Source organism: Nelumbo lutea, chromosome 1 (assembly GCF_056320005.1).
Source record: "Nelumbo lutea isolate HS-2025 chromosome 1, American lotus-T2T, whole genome shotgun sequence".
Lineage (NCBI taxonomy): Eukaryota > Viridiplantae > Streptophyta > Magnoliopsida > Proteales > Nelumbonaceae > Nelumbo > Nelumbo lutea.
This window is the reverse complement of record NC_142684.1, coordinates 119,834,211-119,852,214: the sequence shown is the minus strand read 5'-3', so window position 1 is coordinate 119,852,214 and position 18,004 is coordinate 119,834,211. Positions and strand designations below refer to the sequence as shown.

The 18,004-nt window shown below is 37.0% G+C and overlaps 3 protein-coding genes across 3 annotated transcripts; 1 reads left to right on the top strand and 2 right to left on the bottom strand.

Annotated features, from left to right (window-relative positions):
- The first annotated feature begins 209 nt into the window (after positions 1-209).
- On the top strand, positions 210-837 carry LOC148877127 (uncharacterized). The gene is made up of 2 exons (XM_088968753.1): positions 210-686; positions 799-837. The coding sequence occupies exons 1-2, from the start codon at positions 210-212 to the stop codon at positions 835-837; spliced, it is 516 nt and encodes a 171-aa protein (XP_088824879.1).
- Positions 838-5,121: 4,284 nt separating this feature from the next.
- LOC148877126 (uncharacterized) lies at positions 5,122-5,502 on the bottom strand. Its single transcript, XM_088968744.1, has one exon. The coding sequence runs from the start codon at positions 5,500-5,502 to the stop codon at positions 5,122-5,124; it is 381 nt and encodes a 126-aa protein (XP_088824870.1).
- Positions 5,503-14,882: 9,380 nt separating this feature from the next.
- Positions 14,883-16,423, bottom strand: LOC148877125 (BRI1 kinase inhibitor 1-like). Its single transcript, XM_088981803.1, has one exon. It carries the CDS (start codon positions 16,017-16,019, stop codon positions 15,060-15,062), a length of 960 nt encoding a protein of 319 aa, XP_088837929.1. The 5' UTR covers positions 16,020-16,423; the 3' UTR covers positions 14,883-15,059.
- Positions 16,424-18,004: the final 1,581 nt, after the last annotated feature.

Genomic DNA, 18,004 nt, shown 5'->3' with positions numbered 1-18,004 from the left:
TGACATGACATGACATAGTAATTAGCATGCATAATAGACACCAGATCCTCTCGTTTCCATACAAATACAAACACCAGCTGTGCTCCTCATTCACATATATAAATTAAACAATGCAATTGAGGGGGGGGGGGGGGTAGGTTACAACAGTGCAAGGGAGCCAGGGAGTAGAAGTTAAAAAGAGGGTGAGTTTGTGTGTTGGGGCTTTTCCCATGGCATGCCTAGACATGTTCAACAGCGAGCACCAAGGCTTCTGCGCTCCCGTGAGCCCAAGAATCTCCTTCTCCAACGATTTCGTCGATGCCCAACAAATGATCAAGTACGAACGTAGCTCCAGAGAAGCACCCCCCTCTTCGTCTTCCGACTTCGAATTCTCTGTGTCCAACTACTCCATGATGACTGCCGACGAGCTCTTCTTCAAGGGCAGGTTGCTGCCGTTCAAGGATAATTGCACCAACCAGCAGTTGCAGAAGATGACATTGAGAGAGGAGCTTCTTATCGATGATGACGATGCACCGCCAAGGCCGCCCAAGGCTTCCAACAAGTGGAAGGGGTTTCTGGGTCTGAAAAGGACCCACATTTTGTCCAAGAAAACTGATAAGAATGATGGGTCCATGGAGAGAGTAGTAGAAGGAAGGGGGTCATCAACTGTCGCTCATGAGCAAGGCCATGTTACCAAGACCTCGCTGGTGAGGACCGCGCGAGATATATAGTACAGAAATATAAGATAAAAACAGAAAATTATTCTTATTAGATTATTAATTAGAGGTGGAGTAGTACTGATTTGGTTACTTGGTGCAGGTGATCTCTACAGACGGAGGACCAAGTTGCAGAGAATAGAACTTGATCCATTTGATGATGGTGGAGAAGTTGTAGAGATATGGGCATTTTTTTTTTGGTGGGGAGGGGAAAAGTTTAGTTTGGATCTTAATTTTGTGTTTTGAGTTGCTTTTAAACTTTTTTTCATTTTCATCATTTATCCTTTCTTTTTCATGTTTTTTTCTTCCCTTGTAAAAGTTGCTATTTTGGTCGTTCTATGTACAAAATATTTTCCACTTGAAGAAGAACTTCTGATGTTAATTGGTAGATCAAATCTAATCCTGGCCTAATACGGGAGATAAAAGTACTTACTCCAAAGTTCAACAAAGACAAGATAAAAAAAAAAAAAAAAACTACTTCAGTAGAACTTAGAGTCCTTAAAAAGATCGAATGGGCCTCCATCCCTCCATTATTTCCGTAAAACAGGGGGCTCTGTCAGTGTTTATGACTGATGGTCAAAGAATTAAAAATTAAAAAGGCATTCATCTTCATCTTCAAGGGAAAGTTAAGTATATATGTTACATGATCATGCATTGCGGACATGAATTCCACCTTAAGATGTAGTAGGGACCCCACCCCATTCCCTACATGTTGCCAATAATTGAGCAGGAGCAGTGGAGCCAGCTGCTTCCGTATGTTTGGAAATAATTGAGACGGGAGGTGTGAACCAGCTGCCATCATTTAAATTTTGTGTTTCTTTCATTGCACAGCTTCAATTGAGCTTGAGGAGAAAGGTCATCAGATTTAATTGTGGGTCCCCTGAAAATCAGAGGCAATTATAACTTGTGATGTCACGTGTCAAACGAAAGAAAACAAGTCCGTCATATCTGTCCATGGTATTTTAGATGATTTTGCTCATTTGGTCTCACTGAACCCGGGAAGCTGTCTACTCTTTCGGATTTTGATGGATATAGAATATAGAAGCCCTAATACCAGACAAGCAATCCTTGTTGTATTGCTATTAGTTGCTGCATATAGAAGAGCCCATATCAAATGAGCCTGCTCACATGTTGTTGGGTAATTTAATGGGCTTTTGGTTGTAGCCCATAGGGTGTTTATCTTAGCCTGTTTCAATTTAGCAGACAGCAAAGGTGGAACCCAGATTTCCTACTCAATGTTAAAAGTTACCGCCAATTTGGCATATAAATCCAAATCAATGTTCGTAGTGGGCCACGAAATTCAGATGCACCGATTTGTGTTTCAGACCCATGTAATGCACCCGTGCCTTTTAAATAGGAATGGCAACGGGGGAGGGGCAGGATGGGGCGGGGACGGGGAGCCTGTCCCCGTCCTTGTCCCTGCGAAAATCCCCAGCCCCATCCTCGCTAACGGGGATAAGGTTATCTTCATCCCCATCCCTGCGAGGATCACCATTCCCATCAGGATCTTCATTCTCCGTGAGTTTTTATAATATTAATCATTTTATTTTTGTTATTTATTTTGTTTAAAAAAAATAAAAATACAATAATTAAAATTTATAATACTATTAGAAAATATTCAAACATATTCAAATATATCTTTAAAAATATTAATATATAAATGTATGTGTACATATATAACGTTGCATACATATATACATATATGAGGAAATCATCCCCATCCTTGTCTCATTCGGGGTGGATCTCCACAGGGATCGGGGAAGTGGAGAAAATTGTCATCCCTACTTTTAAAGCAATTAGATGGCGGGGCCTATCGCATACGACTGCAGATCTTTCTGCCCACAATAACTCTGCCCAAACCTACCTACAACACACTACCCCCATGCATTGGGAACATCTCCCTGTGTATAATAGTATGTAGGAGGATGAAATATTCTCCATGTGTGGCTGTGATGATATGTGGGTAGACGTAGGCAAAGTTATTGTGAACAGGAGATCTAGACTCACCACCTATGCCTATTTGCACCCTTTAAGTAAAGATGGCAATTTCGTGGTAATTTTCAGGTATCTGACCCGTCCTAACACTAATAGGACCTATTTATCAAAACCCTACAGGGTTTGGGACGGGTTTAGAATTTTAGATTAAAACCCTATATGGTTTGGGTTTTGACTTTAGGGTACCTGGGATGCATAAATATGAACCTATTATATTATATACCATGCACAAATTTATAAATTTTAAGTAATAAGATAATTATTCTATTATTAATATTTTATTTGTATAAATTTTTTGGGATTAAAATCATCATTTGAAGTAAATTTGGATTTGATAGATTGTTTATTTCATTTAGTTATTTACACGGGTACCCTACCCGTTGCCATTCCTACCTTTAAGGAGGTGTTGACTAATCTACAAGGGAATGCAAATAAACAAATGTAAAACACTTTTTTCTCTACTAAGAGCACCCTTCTTCTCTTAAATTCTCTTTTTTTTCCCTCTCCATTAATTAAAAAAAAAAAAAAAAAAAACTTCTTTCTCTATAAACCCCAACATTTTTTATATGTAAAACTCACGTCAACATAAATGAAAAACCACACCACAGTTAAATTATAACATGATCCAACGACTAAAACATAAGACACAATCCCAACAAATGTTTGTCTTCTACCACAGCCATTAATGTTTTATGTGAAACCAAAGAATCAGCAATTTTTAAGAAAATGTTGAGGCAATACTATTTTTAAGTGCAATTTCACATATAGGTACATTAAAGAGATTCTAACATTTAAATATATAGAATCCCCTAACTCCTAGTAAATAGCATTTTGGTGGGTTTAGAAACCGGTATATATCACACAACACACATCATACGTTGCAATATTTTGATCCATAAGGCTGTGTTTGGTTTGAAAGAACGGCTAGGGAGGGAATGAAAAGGTAGGAAATCTTTTCCTTCTTTCTCCTACCTTTTTCTTTAAACCAAAGTACCAAACACAACCTTAAGGAGACTCACATTTTAACACAATATTTTGGTTGACTTTTCATGAATTTTTGCAGACCAAAAGTGTCGCATATTTCGTAACGTCTTCTATTAGCAATGAAGTACAATCTCCACTTTAAACTTCTACAAAAGAAGTTAGGTTGTACTTGGATAAAAATGATCGAGATATGCTATGTGAGAAAGCCCAAAAGTATAAAGCCCCGATTTAAGGCTTGTGCTTTGGCGTTTATATGCATTTTGACTATAAATTACAATTTTAAACATTTTCTTACCATATACTCAATACATTTTTAACCAGCATAATAATCTTAGTTTAAGAATAACTAGTTTTTTTTTTTTTTTGTTATGGAGAAGTCTATGCTTTCAAAGGGTTATGATATCGGAAGAATTTTAATCAATCAAATTCCTATCCCATGAATTTTAATAAATACCACCTGATTGATTATCACTTTTTATGATACGCGTTGATTAGTTACAAATTTTTCTGTATTATAGTCAAACTCTTTTTTCACACATGTAGAGTAATGGTTAGTAGGTATTGGTGTACAACTTTTGTACATATTATATATGACTAGACCATTTAAGGGCCTCTTCGAGACGGGAACAGAAAGTTCAGGTTTTGAAGTGCTTGTGATAAGGTATTTAAAGAGGCTGAAGCAGATAGCCTAAAAATGAACGACAGATGGTTTAGGCTCTCCAGGTTGTTTACTAAACACAATTTATAGGCTATTCATGTGGGTCCTATCTCAGAAAGCTAGAAGCTACTGTATTTCAGCCCCCCCATATATGTACTACACAATTTATAGGCTCTCCAGGTTGTTTACTAAACACAATTTATAGGCTATTCATGTGGGTCCTATCTCAGAAAGCTAGAAGCTACTGTATTTCAGCCCCCCATATATGTACTACATCTGTTTTATCTCATTTTATCACATATTAGAGTTTCATGTAAATGACTATCCATTGTGTTTCTAGAGGTGTAAAACGGGCCATGTTGGGCCGGTATGGCACAATCTGCCTATGGCCCACACAAACTATGGACCGTACCATCCTCCCTAAGGATAATTTGGGGGCTCGGGCTGGCATGGTTCATGGCCCAAGCTTGTGTGAACCAGGCTTAATTCCAAGCGTCTTTTTTATATAAAAAAAAATAATACCTATATAATATTTTATATTGTGTTACGTAATATGCATATAAAAATTATTTTATACATCATATGATATAAAATATTATACATAATATGTATTATAGATCTCACTGTCAAGGCCCATGAGAAATTGATGAATTTTCTCCTTTTCCCGCTCCAATGCTAGCTCAGTCGCCGCTCCACACTTGCATCCACTACACGTGCATTGTGGGTTCTTTACATACCCAGCCAACTCCTCCCACATGGTCTTCATCTTCCCATAATATGCAGATACGGTCATGCCTTCTTGGCCAAGTGACTCTTTAATTGGTGAATTCGTAGATCATTCCCAATGGTGAATCGTTCCCAAAGATCCTCCCAAAGTTCCTTTGCTGTCTCCATATAGGAGATCGTAAACCGGAGTCCAAGTTCTATGGTATTGAATATCCATGCTACCAACATGGAATTCACACTATACCAATCTTCTAATTTGCTGGAATCATCACTAGGTTTCGTCACATTACCTTCAAGAAAATCCAATTTCTTCTTTGCCCAAAACGTGTTCTTCATGGCTTTGGCCCATTCATCATAGTTATCGCCTTTCAAGACGATAGGTGTCACGACCAAGCTGGGGTTGTCCTGCGAACCAAGATAGTAAGGAGATTTCGAATCAGCCATAGTGTAAGTATGGCTCTGATACCATAAAGAATAATTGCAAGGATCGTCGTCCAAAAGAATGGTAATTATCTCACCCTTCAATGGAGCAAACTGCCCATATATATACAAATACATCAAAAAAAAATAGCAAGAATAAAAATTAACAAGACTAAAAATTAGCAACTTCCTAAAACTCTTACTTCCTCAAAGTCTATATGCACAAAATTAGCAACTTCCTAAAACTCTAATATGTTATGATTGTGTAACATGTATGTCCAGAAGAATATCTCATGGTAAAACATTGGACAGTTGAAAACTAAACTGGAATAATAATAGGGTATAAAATAAAATCAAAATGCTAGTGAATTAACTTGCCGCATCTCTGTGAGTGTGCAAGTCGGCCGAGATATTTGATACCATAGCTAGAGAAGTATGGGGTTATTCTGGTTAATTACTTGGCATCCCAAAACCAGTTTTTTTCAGAAATTACAAACTTGGGATGGACATAATTTCCTGCATTAATGTAATAGACATAATTTTCTGCATTAATGTAGTTAAGAGGAACAATCTTTCCAGGCTTTCATTCCATTTGTCAGAAAACTGCAATCTATTAATCATTATTCTGGAGTCTTAAGTGAAATTGATTATTATATGCTAGGTTCTACTATCAACCTAGCTCGGTGGGGGGTGTTGAATGTTCCATTCCATGCATGGCATGGACATTTTACATTAAGTGTGAATTTCAGCATATTCTTTCTTTTTTTTTTTTCTTTTTTGATGCAGTTAATTATAAAATGATATTGATTTCATTCTACTGATTGCTGAAATGATATAATAGCTTTTCCAAAATTTCGAGTAAAAGACAGACACCAATCGACACTTCGCATTTTGTGAGAAAAGTTGAGAGGAGATTCGCATGTGACAAATTATGCTCTCTTTAAGCATTTCCAAAACTCTAAGCTACCCTATAAGACCATTTTGCCCTCTCCTTGAATGATCAGAGCATTGCACTCACTAACAGGGTGAGAGGAGAGTGCTGGCCAGGATCGGTAAGTACAGGATAATAGGATAGCTCTATATCACAAATGAAAGTTTAGGGAGGTAAGGCCATGTTTGGGACATGGAACTGCTTAAAAAAATAAGTGTTTATTTACGCTATTAAGCACTTATTGGTATTTGAAAAATAAGTTCCAAATAAGTGCTTATTTTAAAAATAAGGGCTTATATCTTAAGTCCAAATTTCCAGTTTTTTTAAGTGCTTATACAATAAGCACTTATTCAAATTTTTCTTCCAAAATTATCCCTAGTTGAATTTTAAAACACCACTTATAAAATTATCCCTATTTGAATTTTATAAAAATACTTTATGAAAGCACTTTTGTAAAAATATTTTTATGAAAACACTTTTACGAAACCACTTTTATAAAAGTACTTTTATGAAAGCACTTTTATAAAAGTACTTCTATAAAGCACTTTTATAAAAGTACTTTTATGAAAGCATTTTTACAAAAGCACTTTTACGAAAGTACTTTTATGAAAGTACTTTTACAAAAGCACTTTTATAAAAGTACTTTTGTGAAAACACTTTTACGAAATCACTTATTTATAGTACTTTTAAGAAAGTACTTTTATGAAAGCATTTTTACAAAATAACTTTTAGGAAAGCATTTTTACGAAAGTACTTTTATAAAAGCACTTTTACAAAAGTATTTTTATGAAAACACTTTTACGAAAACACTTTTTTTATATCACTTTTATGAAAGTACTTTTATGTTTTATAAGTGCTTCCATAAAAGTACTTTCGTAAAAGTGCTTTCATAAAAGTACTTTCACAAAAGTGCTTTCATAAAAGTACTTTCACAAAAGTGATTTCATAAAAGTACTTTCACAAAAGTGCTTTCATAAAAGTGCTATCATAAAAGTACTTTCACAAAAGTGCTTTTGTAAAAGTGCTTTTTGTACAAATGCTTTCATAAAAGTGCTTTCTTAAAAATGTTTTCGTAAAGTGCATCCATAAAAGTACTTTTATAAAAGTGCTTTCATAAGTGCTTTCATAAAAGTACTTTTTTAAAAGTGCTTTCAAAGGGTATATTTTGAAAATTTGAAAGAAAATGAAGGACAAAATAGTCACATGCTTATTTAAGTGCTTATTAGAGAAAAAGACTACCAAGCACACAATATAAAATAAGTGCTTACTTTAAAAGAATAAGCACTTGAAAAAGTTGGGTGCTAGCAGCTCCCTGTTGGAGGATAGCTCGGACGCCAAGTTGGTGAGTTCCCTAATGAAAGGTGGTTCGGATGCCAAGCCGGCTAGTTCGACGGGTTCACCTACAAAGAGATAGTGTTAGAGTGCCCGAGTTGCTTTACTCAGGATGGGAGAGCTAAGTTGTGCATACTTTCTGAGTTTGGAAATGAGACCTTTATATAGGTGTTGTTTGGCATGGGCTTCACGCACCATGTTTGAGATCTCTAGGAAGATGTGGTTGGCTGGTCCGAAGTCTTTAGAGGTAGTGGTGCACGTAAATCGAGTTTTGTGCCTTATTTGGTTTCCTCCAAGACATTCGGTGTAGAAGTTAACTACCGGAAGACCCGAGAGTGACAGGAGGGACACATGGAGGAGGTGGGTGAGCACGTCTCTTGGGTTGCCACTTGGACCTTAGTCGAGTCGACAAGTTCTCGAGGGAGGTCTCTCCTTGCGTTGAGGTCCCTTGGACCAGTAATGATGAGGTACCACAGGTCAGCCCTGGACGAGGTGCTCCTAGCCGCCTTGCCGAGGTGCCCAAGTTGTGTATGAGGCCACTAGCTGGGACTCCATCAGGTCGGCGAAGGTAGGTCACCAGTTGGGTCTCTAGTAGGTCGGCAGCTGGGTTTCCATCATTCTAGATAAGGCAAGTCATCACTGTTGTGGTGTTAGGGTGTCGTCGGTTCGGTGAAGGGAGTAGCTCGTTGTACGTTTTTGGTCCGAAATGATTGATTCAATGAGCTGGTAGGTGTCGGTCCAGTTTTTTCCCCAAGTCAGAAGAGTCTAGGGTTGAATGTAGCCTTACGCAGGACTTCACCGTCTTGATGATCATGGCACAGGAGCGAACTCATCTACTCGAGGAAAGGCGAAGCAGGCACCCTGAGAACATCTACCTTATTAGGGATGCAACCGTCAAGGAGTTCTACAACTCGACCAAATACATCAAGAGAAAATTTCATCATGCCATCCTCAAGAGGGGCTTCCAACTACGTGATTGCCTCGTCAGGTCGCTCCACTTACGTAGACTACAATGCAATGTCCCTCAAGCCGGTTCTCGAAGGAGTAGCCGACAAGGTCAATGCAAAGCTTGAAACTGAGGTGGAGGACGACTGCAAAGAAATCGACCAAGTTTGCATGTCTATCACAGTGCTGAAAGTGAACTAGTCTTCCTTTCCTCCGTTTCTCTTTCCTTTTTTTTTAAATTCGGCGGTGAGATGCCGACGTTCTTTGAGATCGATTTAAATCTTGCAGCGGCAATCAAACCACTGCTGAGCTAAATAGATGGGGGGCTGACATGTTTAGATCGGTCTACCTATTGCCAACGTGTTTCAAGGTCGGCTTGAGGGGGCCTTAGCTAAAAAGTGGGGTGGCTTCCCCTTAAAATTCAATTTGATCATCTAAACTGTGATCTGTTGTTTTTTCCTTCTTCTAATGCATTATATTCATGATTTTCGAATTGTCATTGACCCGGGTGGTTGGACTATTCGGACCAAAAACCATCCAGGCAACTGGTTCTGTTTTACCCTAAACCCGGTCCTCGATAAAAAATTGTTGAATTGATCAACGACCCATTGACCCAGATGGTCGAATCGCCGATCTGTTCAACGATTTTTTACTGCTTTTTATTTTAGTTATTTTTAAAAAATTTTAAAATCCTTTTTGTCAAAACAAATTATCTATTCAATTCGGACAGTCAAACAATCAACCCAAAATCGGGTGGCCAAAACAATTTCAGTTCCAGATTATTTTTTAAAACATTGATTATAATAATCAAACTCTTATTGAACCATATATTCAATATGCCAAACAATCATATAAGCTTACCTCTCTTCATTGATAGTGTCAGAAACCAAGGTGGAAAATCAAAACCACTAATTCAAACTATATTTGGTTGGAGAATGTAAGTATGAAGGAATCCTCAAAGGCTATGTGGTATGGCACTTCAAAATGGTTCACGTTTCCATGTCATACATATAAATTCTATGTCCAACACCTTGTGCAGATGCATTTCTAATGAAAAACTACTTTTAGTGGACATTGTTTTATTTATTCCTAACGTAGCTTGATTGATACATAGGCTGAGTTTGAAAGGAGTACATGTAGAATGCAAAACCTTATATTTTATATTATTTTATATGTATTTATGCTGTACATATTTGCATTTGTAGTGCTTCCAAACTGAGCCATAATCTCACAAAGAAAGCCAGAAAACTTTGAAGACAATTTTTGTAAAGTATTACAAGTTAAAGATATTTTTATTTTTCTTTTAATGAAACATCTTTGCGAAATATTTGCTTCCCTAATTTGTGTTTGGTGTTTACCTTTGATAAAACTTACTTCCACAAGAATATGACGGTTAGGATAGGAAGATGAAAAGTAAAAAGGGAGTTTGACATACATTAAATGGATTTGATATATTATGATTAGCTTGATCGATTGGACCCGAGAAAAATTGACCCCTTTTGCTGATCAAACCATATATCAAATCAAATGGATTTCTCTCTCTTGTTTCCTTGCTCAAATTGAACAATCTGATGAACAACCTCTTTTTTCATGTCTGCCTCAATTGAATCTCACCCTTTGTAATGAGGTTGCGGGTTGTTGTTTCAAGTTTTACAACAATTCCCCCTATAATCAGTAGTAATTAAAATACAAATTCCAAATTCAATTCAATTCTAGACAGTTGTTTCCAATTTTTTTTTTTTTTTGAATATTGCTTGTTTGATAGATGCGGCTGTTTAACACTGCCCTTTTATTGAATCCTATAAGTTCCTGAAGTGGCTTTCGTTTAATCGGATATGATATAATATATAACTAGCAAAGGATGTCCGTGCTGAGCACGAGCATGTGCACAGAAAATAAGTATTTAATTTTATTAATTTTTTATAAATATAAAAACTAAAATCACTCTCAAATATGACATTGGGTCCCATCAATTCCCACACAAATCTGTTATAAATTATAAATTATATATACAACTATATATATATTTGGATTTGGATTTTAATCTTATATCTGATCGAATTATTAATTGAATGTGGATTATTAAATTTGAAACAAATTTGATTACATAAATAACTCCTTCGAATCCAAGATATTTTATGACTTGTCTGCCCAGGTTGTAGCTCTGAACGTAGGTGCTAAGATGGGCCCAACCCATGATCACATATCCGATCCAATCAGATAAAAAATCCAAACCGGTCTGAATTCGATAATCTTATCGGATGTCCTATTCAGCTTGAATTGTTAATAAAAAAACTTGATGATGTGATATAAATAATATAAATAAAAAATAAAGGAAATAGAAACCAAGTATAATCTTACAGGGGAGATATTGATGATATCTAAAAGAATTAAGGCCTCGTTTGGTTTGCTGTAATAGAGGTCTAGAATTTGAATCGGAATGGACTATTCTGATTTCAATTATTTGGTGGGGCGGAATCGGATTTTCATTTCCATTCCTTTGGGATTGACCATTTCTCCCATTGGCTGCTTTTTCTTGGGAATGAAATCTCATTTCTGCTGATTCTAATTTCCATTCTCATTCTTGTCTAAACCAAACAGGCTATATGAATAAACCATTCTGATTCTAATTCTAAAAGGTTTCTTTCCAATTCTGACTGTAAATCAAACAGAGATAAACACTTTTTGTTACCATTATTCTCCATAAGGAACATTGGTGAATGAATTCCACCATACGCCCTTATCCCACTTTTTTGCAATGAGCTTTTGCAAGTTTGACTTTTTGAAAAGTCCAATAAGCTATTGGATCTAAATGCATGCCAAACACAGATTGGCCTAATTTACTTAAGCTTATTTATGAGCTATTTTAGAAAACAGATTTATTTTTCATATTTTTATGTTTGAATAAATAATTGGTTAATATTAATAGAAAAGTTATTTATCTTTAGTGAACCAAATGCCCTGTTAGGAGGCAATTGTTTACACTTACCTCAACTTAGACCAGGGGTAGCCCAGTTGGTGCACTGGATGAATTGTCCCAACTGTGGTGCAGTTTCAAATCTCACTACTATCAAAATAACACCAAATTGAATCAAACACCAAAATAACATGAAAAATCCAAAAAATATATAAATAAACTACAAACACCTACCGTAATCCAATCCAGTCCAATTAAAATGCAAATGGACTAGATTGGATCCAATTCAATCCAAAGTGAATGAATAAAAACACTTTTGTAAAAGTACTTCGGTAAGAGTGCTTTTGTAAAAGTATTTTTATAGTAAAAGTACTTTTGTAAAAGTGCTTTCATAAAAGTACTTTTGTACAAGTACTTTGATAAAATTACTTTCATAAAAATTCTTTTGTAAATGTCCTTCTATAAAAGTACTTTTATAAAAAAGCTTTTGTGTAACAAAAGCACTTTTATAAAAGTGCTTTCGTAAAAAAGTACTTTTATAAAAGTGCTTTTGTAAAAGTACTTTGTATAAGTGCTTTCATAAAATTACTTTTGTAAAAGTAATTTTGTGAAAGTACTTTCGTATAAGTGGTTTCGTAAAAGTGATTTCATAAAGTACTTTTGTAAACTGTTTTTGTATAAAAATTCTTTTGCAAAACTACTTTTCATAAAATTACTTTTACAAAAGTGCTTTTATAAAAGTACTTTCATGTAAAAAGTACTTCTATAAAAGTGCTCTTACAAAAGTACTTTTGTAAAAGTACTTTGCTTTCGTAAAAGTAATTTTTATAAAAGCACTTTCATAAAAGTGCTTTCGAGAAAATGCTTCATAAAAGTGTTTTTATGCTAGTGGTTTCTAACCACTGGCATAGAGTTTCTTTAAAGAATGAAAATGGGCAAAATGGGGCATGATTATTTTTCATGCTGCAGGCTACCCCAATTTTTGTGCTATGGGCCGATTTTTCATTCTGAAAAGAATGAGGCCCATGGCAAGAATTTTGTAACCAAATGCTCTAACGTTATTCATTCTTGCTCATTGTGGGTAAGAATGAACAAGAATTAAAAAAATGGGGCCCTGAGCATCAAACCAAACATGATGTTAATTTCTTCTATCTTTTCTCTCTCCTGGATTTAGATGATGATCTTTTCTTCATCTTTTCTCTCTCCTGTATCCAGTTGGGATTTGGGAAACAAATTGGAAGCAGGTGAATTAAAAATGGGAGAGGGTCACCTCACCTCATGATTTTCCTGTACTTTTTTTAAGAAAATCATTACCATCTTGATTTGAGCCCACCATTCATTCTCTCCTTGAATTTCATTCATTCCATGACCATTGGAAGGAGTGTTGGTACATTAATTGTAAACTCCAAGCGGCGATCGAAAAGAATTGTCTATTTGGATTGGATGGTCCATTCCATTATATTGTTCGTTCAATAGATATTTCAATGGCCTCTCACACAAAAGAGAAAAGAGGTGGAATTATTAATTATCATGCCTCTCTGCTCTATCTGTTCGATCTAAGGTCTCCAAAGCGAAGCTAGCTGTAAAAAGGATGGATGGAAAGCTTTAATTTGCCTTCGCCATGCGATCGAATTAAATTCTATTTAAGGCTTAATTTGATAAAGATGCCGGTCCCAGTCCCAGAACAAAAGAGAAGAAGAGATGTATATTCAATTCAATTGCACTACGCATGCCTCCTCATTTATTGCTGATCTTCTCCATCACCACAGTCATCGTCATTACCGTCTTGGCACTCTCGATGACCGACTACAAGTAGATGCGTAGTCGAATAGACCAAGTACCTCTCCTCCTCCTCCTCCATTATTATCGTTGTTTCTTTTTTGTTGAATTGATGGGAGAGCTGTTCCTTGTATTTATCTCTGTGAATTCCAGATCCATCAAATCATGAGACCCACAGGTATGGAATTCCAAAGGATATCATCATCTCTTTCAGTTGCCGCTACCACTTCTTTCCTACAGCCACAAAGATCCGTCCTTTTCCATCGTCCCTTTTCTTTATAATTAAGAACGGCAAGCTCATTGGTTCTGTATTGGCTAATAATAATTTTTTCAAATTAAACATTCGCTCCCTTGCTGTGCAAGCAATTTGCAGCTTACTCCTGGGCTGGAGCTAGCTTGAACGAAATCAATATATATTTTCCTCCGTCCATGCACGCATCCAATTGAATCCAATCGATCGCCCATAGCTCTACTCCCTCAATTTTAATCTGTTCGATGGAAGGAGCAGCCAATCGTATTATCCATCACAAGGGCAACCTGATGGAGTGGACTGGACACATGTTGGGTTCCCTGTCATTAATTGAGAGAATGCCCACAAAAGGGTAGAGAGTGGATAGGAAATTAAAGTGAGTAGGAAATCCCGAGTGCACAAAAGGATTCTCTTTTTGCCACGTGATGGGGGCCTCTTGGGCTGGTAAATACAAACATCGATCCGTTTGGTTTACATTGTAAATACAATGAACCTTGTTGGGCAGCTGCCAGTGACGCCCCTCTACAATCTATATCTACATGGGAATGGGATATATCGATTATTGGGAGATCAATTCCTGTGTTGAGTCACCTAGGCGCGGTCAAAATTAAAGGATACATCAGATGGTTGTTGTCAATATCAGGCGCAACGCTGCGAAACTTGAGCTCATGTGGATACAGCTAGCAAGTACAAATGTACAATACTTGAGCCGAATTGATCTTCTATTCTATTCTAGCCAAAAGATGAGGATATTATCCTCCATTCTCCATCCCTACTCATTTCATTTTACGGGTTACAGCTTTCTTGCTGGTACCCAAGGCAATGTTGTGGGACTTTAGATAGAGCTTGACCTACTGCATTGACTTGATCCCACTGAACCGAGATAAGTATGAGGATTTGTAATTAAGATGGAGAAGATTACTTTTGTTTTCTTTCTTTGATTCATTTGGAAGTTTGGAGTGGATATGATTGACAGAGTATTACTATTCCAGCATTAGTTCTGATTCCATCGACACCAGTGTTGGAATTTCTTTTTTTTTTTTGCTTCATCCCATCCCCTTTCCCTTAAACCCCACCCCCACCCCCTGGTGGCAGCGGAATTTGATCCCAGGTCTCTACTCCGACGAGTCAGATGTTGGAATTACTACCAAGCCAACCCATACTGCTTTCAGATTTTCAAATGGAAAGCAATAAACTCGATATCATGTTTCCATTAAAGAAATTAAAATTATTAAATGGAACAGAAACAGTTCCGTGAATATGATAATTAATTAATTCGCCAAAACCCAGTATCCATTTTCCAAATTCCTTTGCTATACGTCTGAATACACTTTATAAACCAAGGGGAGTAAGATAAAAATAGAGACAATAACAAAATGGAAGAAGAATATAATAGAAGGAAAGGAATTTTCATCCAAAGCGAAATCTCAACATTTGATTTTCTCCTCCTTCACCGCAATGGAATTCTTGCAGTGGGTAATTGCAGCTTGGATTGCATTCTGCAGCTCTTCCATGGTGCTATCGCTTGTGGAAGAATAAAAAGTTGGTTTAGCAACAAGATGTCCGCTGTTGGTTGGAGACGTCCACATTGACGCCGGTGCTGAGAATTCTCTTCTTCCTCGCCACTCCGGCTTCCCTCTCGAAGTTAAATTACCTGAAAACGAGTAAGCCTGCCCACGCACTTGGCGGTTATCCCTCCCTCCTCCTCTGAAGAACAAGAGTGGTCGAACCATTCTTACGTACCTCTTTAACATATGGCTCACTTCAAATCTCAGCTTCCTCTTCTTCTCCTCGTCTTTATCCTCCTTTTCTCCAACCTCACACCCTTTTCGCCATTTAGCGAGTCCAAACAAGGAGAAAGACTTGGGCTTGCTTCTCACTTTTGGCACACTAGTACCACCATGGCTCTTGTTGTTGTTGTCGTCATTGCTGTTGCTCTTATTGACAGTGTTATGGCCATTGATGTCATTATTGCTGCTTTTGCTGTTGATGCTGTTGTTGGATTTTCCATCTTCTGACAAATCTCTGATGGGAGGATTTGAACCGTCTGTGGAATTGGTGGAGGAGCGGGGAGAGATGGGAAAGTGAGACAGAAGGTGGAGAGGCAGGAGGTGTCCGTGGAAAAAAATGTCGTCGGCTGGAGACAGGTCGATTGCGAACGAAGGTGTGGATTTGGTTTTATCTGCAAGTACTGTTGACGAGGGATGGAGAGAGATTGTGAAGGAGAATTCATGAGAAGGAGAGGAAGAAGCTGAAGGAGGAGAAGAAATGGGGGTGGATTCTTTCTGCCTTGTAGATTGGCCTTCTTTTATTCCGTCTGTTCCTCTTCCTCCTCCTCCCTTGTCTGCAACTTTCTCTGTATTCTCTTGATGCTGTTCGGTGGCCATAGCTCAACAGTATTTTTTTTTTTTTTTTTGGAGAGTATATTTGATCCAATATTGGGACTCTCTCCTTCCTAGTTTTTGATATTAGCAAACATTTGGCCGGCCAGGGATGAAAAGGAGGTTAGGAAACAGCGAAGGATGCTTCTGTTTCTGTGCGTGAGAGAGAGAGAGGGGGGGGGGACCCAACTTAAAAGGAGAAAGAACAAAACCTCATTCAAAAGGTGGATATCAAACTAAAATTAAGCTTAGAAGTTAGGAATAATGTCTGTGGAATGCAACAAATTCTATTTAATCTTCTCTAGCATGCTTTATTATCATGGCTAATAGTGATGATGAGATTGCACAAGTAGGTCCTTGGCTAAATTTCACAGATTTAATTGGGTATAATGGTTGACACAGTTGAAATGGGGACAAATTGGTTTTACTAAATCCAAGCTGCTTAATTAACTAAAGAGATCTTAAGTAGGCAATAATTACAAACTAATTTTTATTTTTTTCTAAGTAGGCTTCTATGTATTTGAATTGTGAATGGCTCCACCTCCACCAGAAACTTAGTTCTCAACACACAAACGTGTATACAAACACATATATAAGAAAAGAATTTTTCAGAGATGGACATATATTATATATACCCCCTATTGATGTTTTCTATCTGCATGGAAGTCTCCTGTGAGGAAGATATTTAGCATGTATGTGTGCATAATTAATTAGCCTGTACGCATGCATGCATGTATGTATGTTAAGGACATGCCAGCCAAGGTTAAGTAGTTGGTGATGTCAGTCCGAGTACAAAAAGATAAGGTTTCAAGCTAAGATGCTTCAACAATGTAACACACGCCTTCTACCTTCTAGAGAGATCACCAGCTTCTCTCTCTCTCAACCCAATATGTTACTATGTGCTGTGTAGAGCAGGATTAATAATAGTGCAACAAAGGAGTTCATGCAGGCAGGGAAGTGGGACAGCATGGACTGGTTAGGAACGAACTGAGGCCCATCAACCAAAAGCCCATCCAATCTGGACCGGACGATTATGTGGATAGCAGAAACACGTCACAACTGTTTAGGTTGTAAGTCGCTGGCGGTCCACCCAGCGGGGTCGAGGTCAACATCTCAATCATCCATGCATTATTTGGTGGGCAGACTCTTTTTTTTTTTTTTTTTTGCTTTGATGATAATGCCAATAGCCACTTAAAATCAAATCTCTATTTATATATTTATCACCATACCATAATATATAAAAATAAAATAAAATAAAATGATAGAAAGCAACTGAGTAGCAAGCAAACATGGCATAAAACAAGACTTCGCCCTCATCAAGCCAAATAAAAAGGACTTCTCATCCAATACCCCGCAAATCTATTTTTCTACCAAAACTCCTCCACTCCTTTTTCTCCACTAACCAATGAAAAATTTAATCTACCTTCGAATTAAAGAGATGGTATCCTCCCTACAAAGCCAAACCAATAAAACAAAACAAAACAAGAATACAATCATATCTCTCTCCTTCTTTATGTGTTCTTTATGTGTGTATGTTTATGAATACCTAAAATTGACTTCAATACAAGTTCCAAGCTTAACTTTTTAAAGTGAACTGCCTGCTTATTCATAAAGTAGCATTAGTTTCTTATATCTTCAAAGATTCAAATAGAATATATATACATTTCTAACTTAAAGCTTGAGTTGCTTAAAAGAGAGGTTTACTAATGGGTCAACTAGGGAGGTTTGCTAATGGGTTGGACACATGGTTTGATTTCAAAAAATTCCATGTATGCCATATGGCCCACCTTGTTTTGTGTTTTTTATTCAACTTTAATATAAAATTTACCTATAAATGTGGGCTTTTTTTGCATACGTGGAAAAGTAATTTGGATTGAGCCTTTTTTTTCCCATGAATTGAGGGTGGGAGAGGATATAAACAATTGAGACGTTAGATTGCTTAGTCATTTAGGCTATGTTTGGTTTGAAGGAAAAGATAAGGAAAAAAAAAA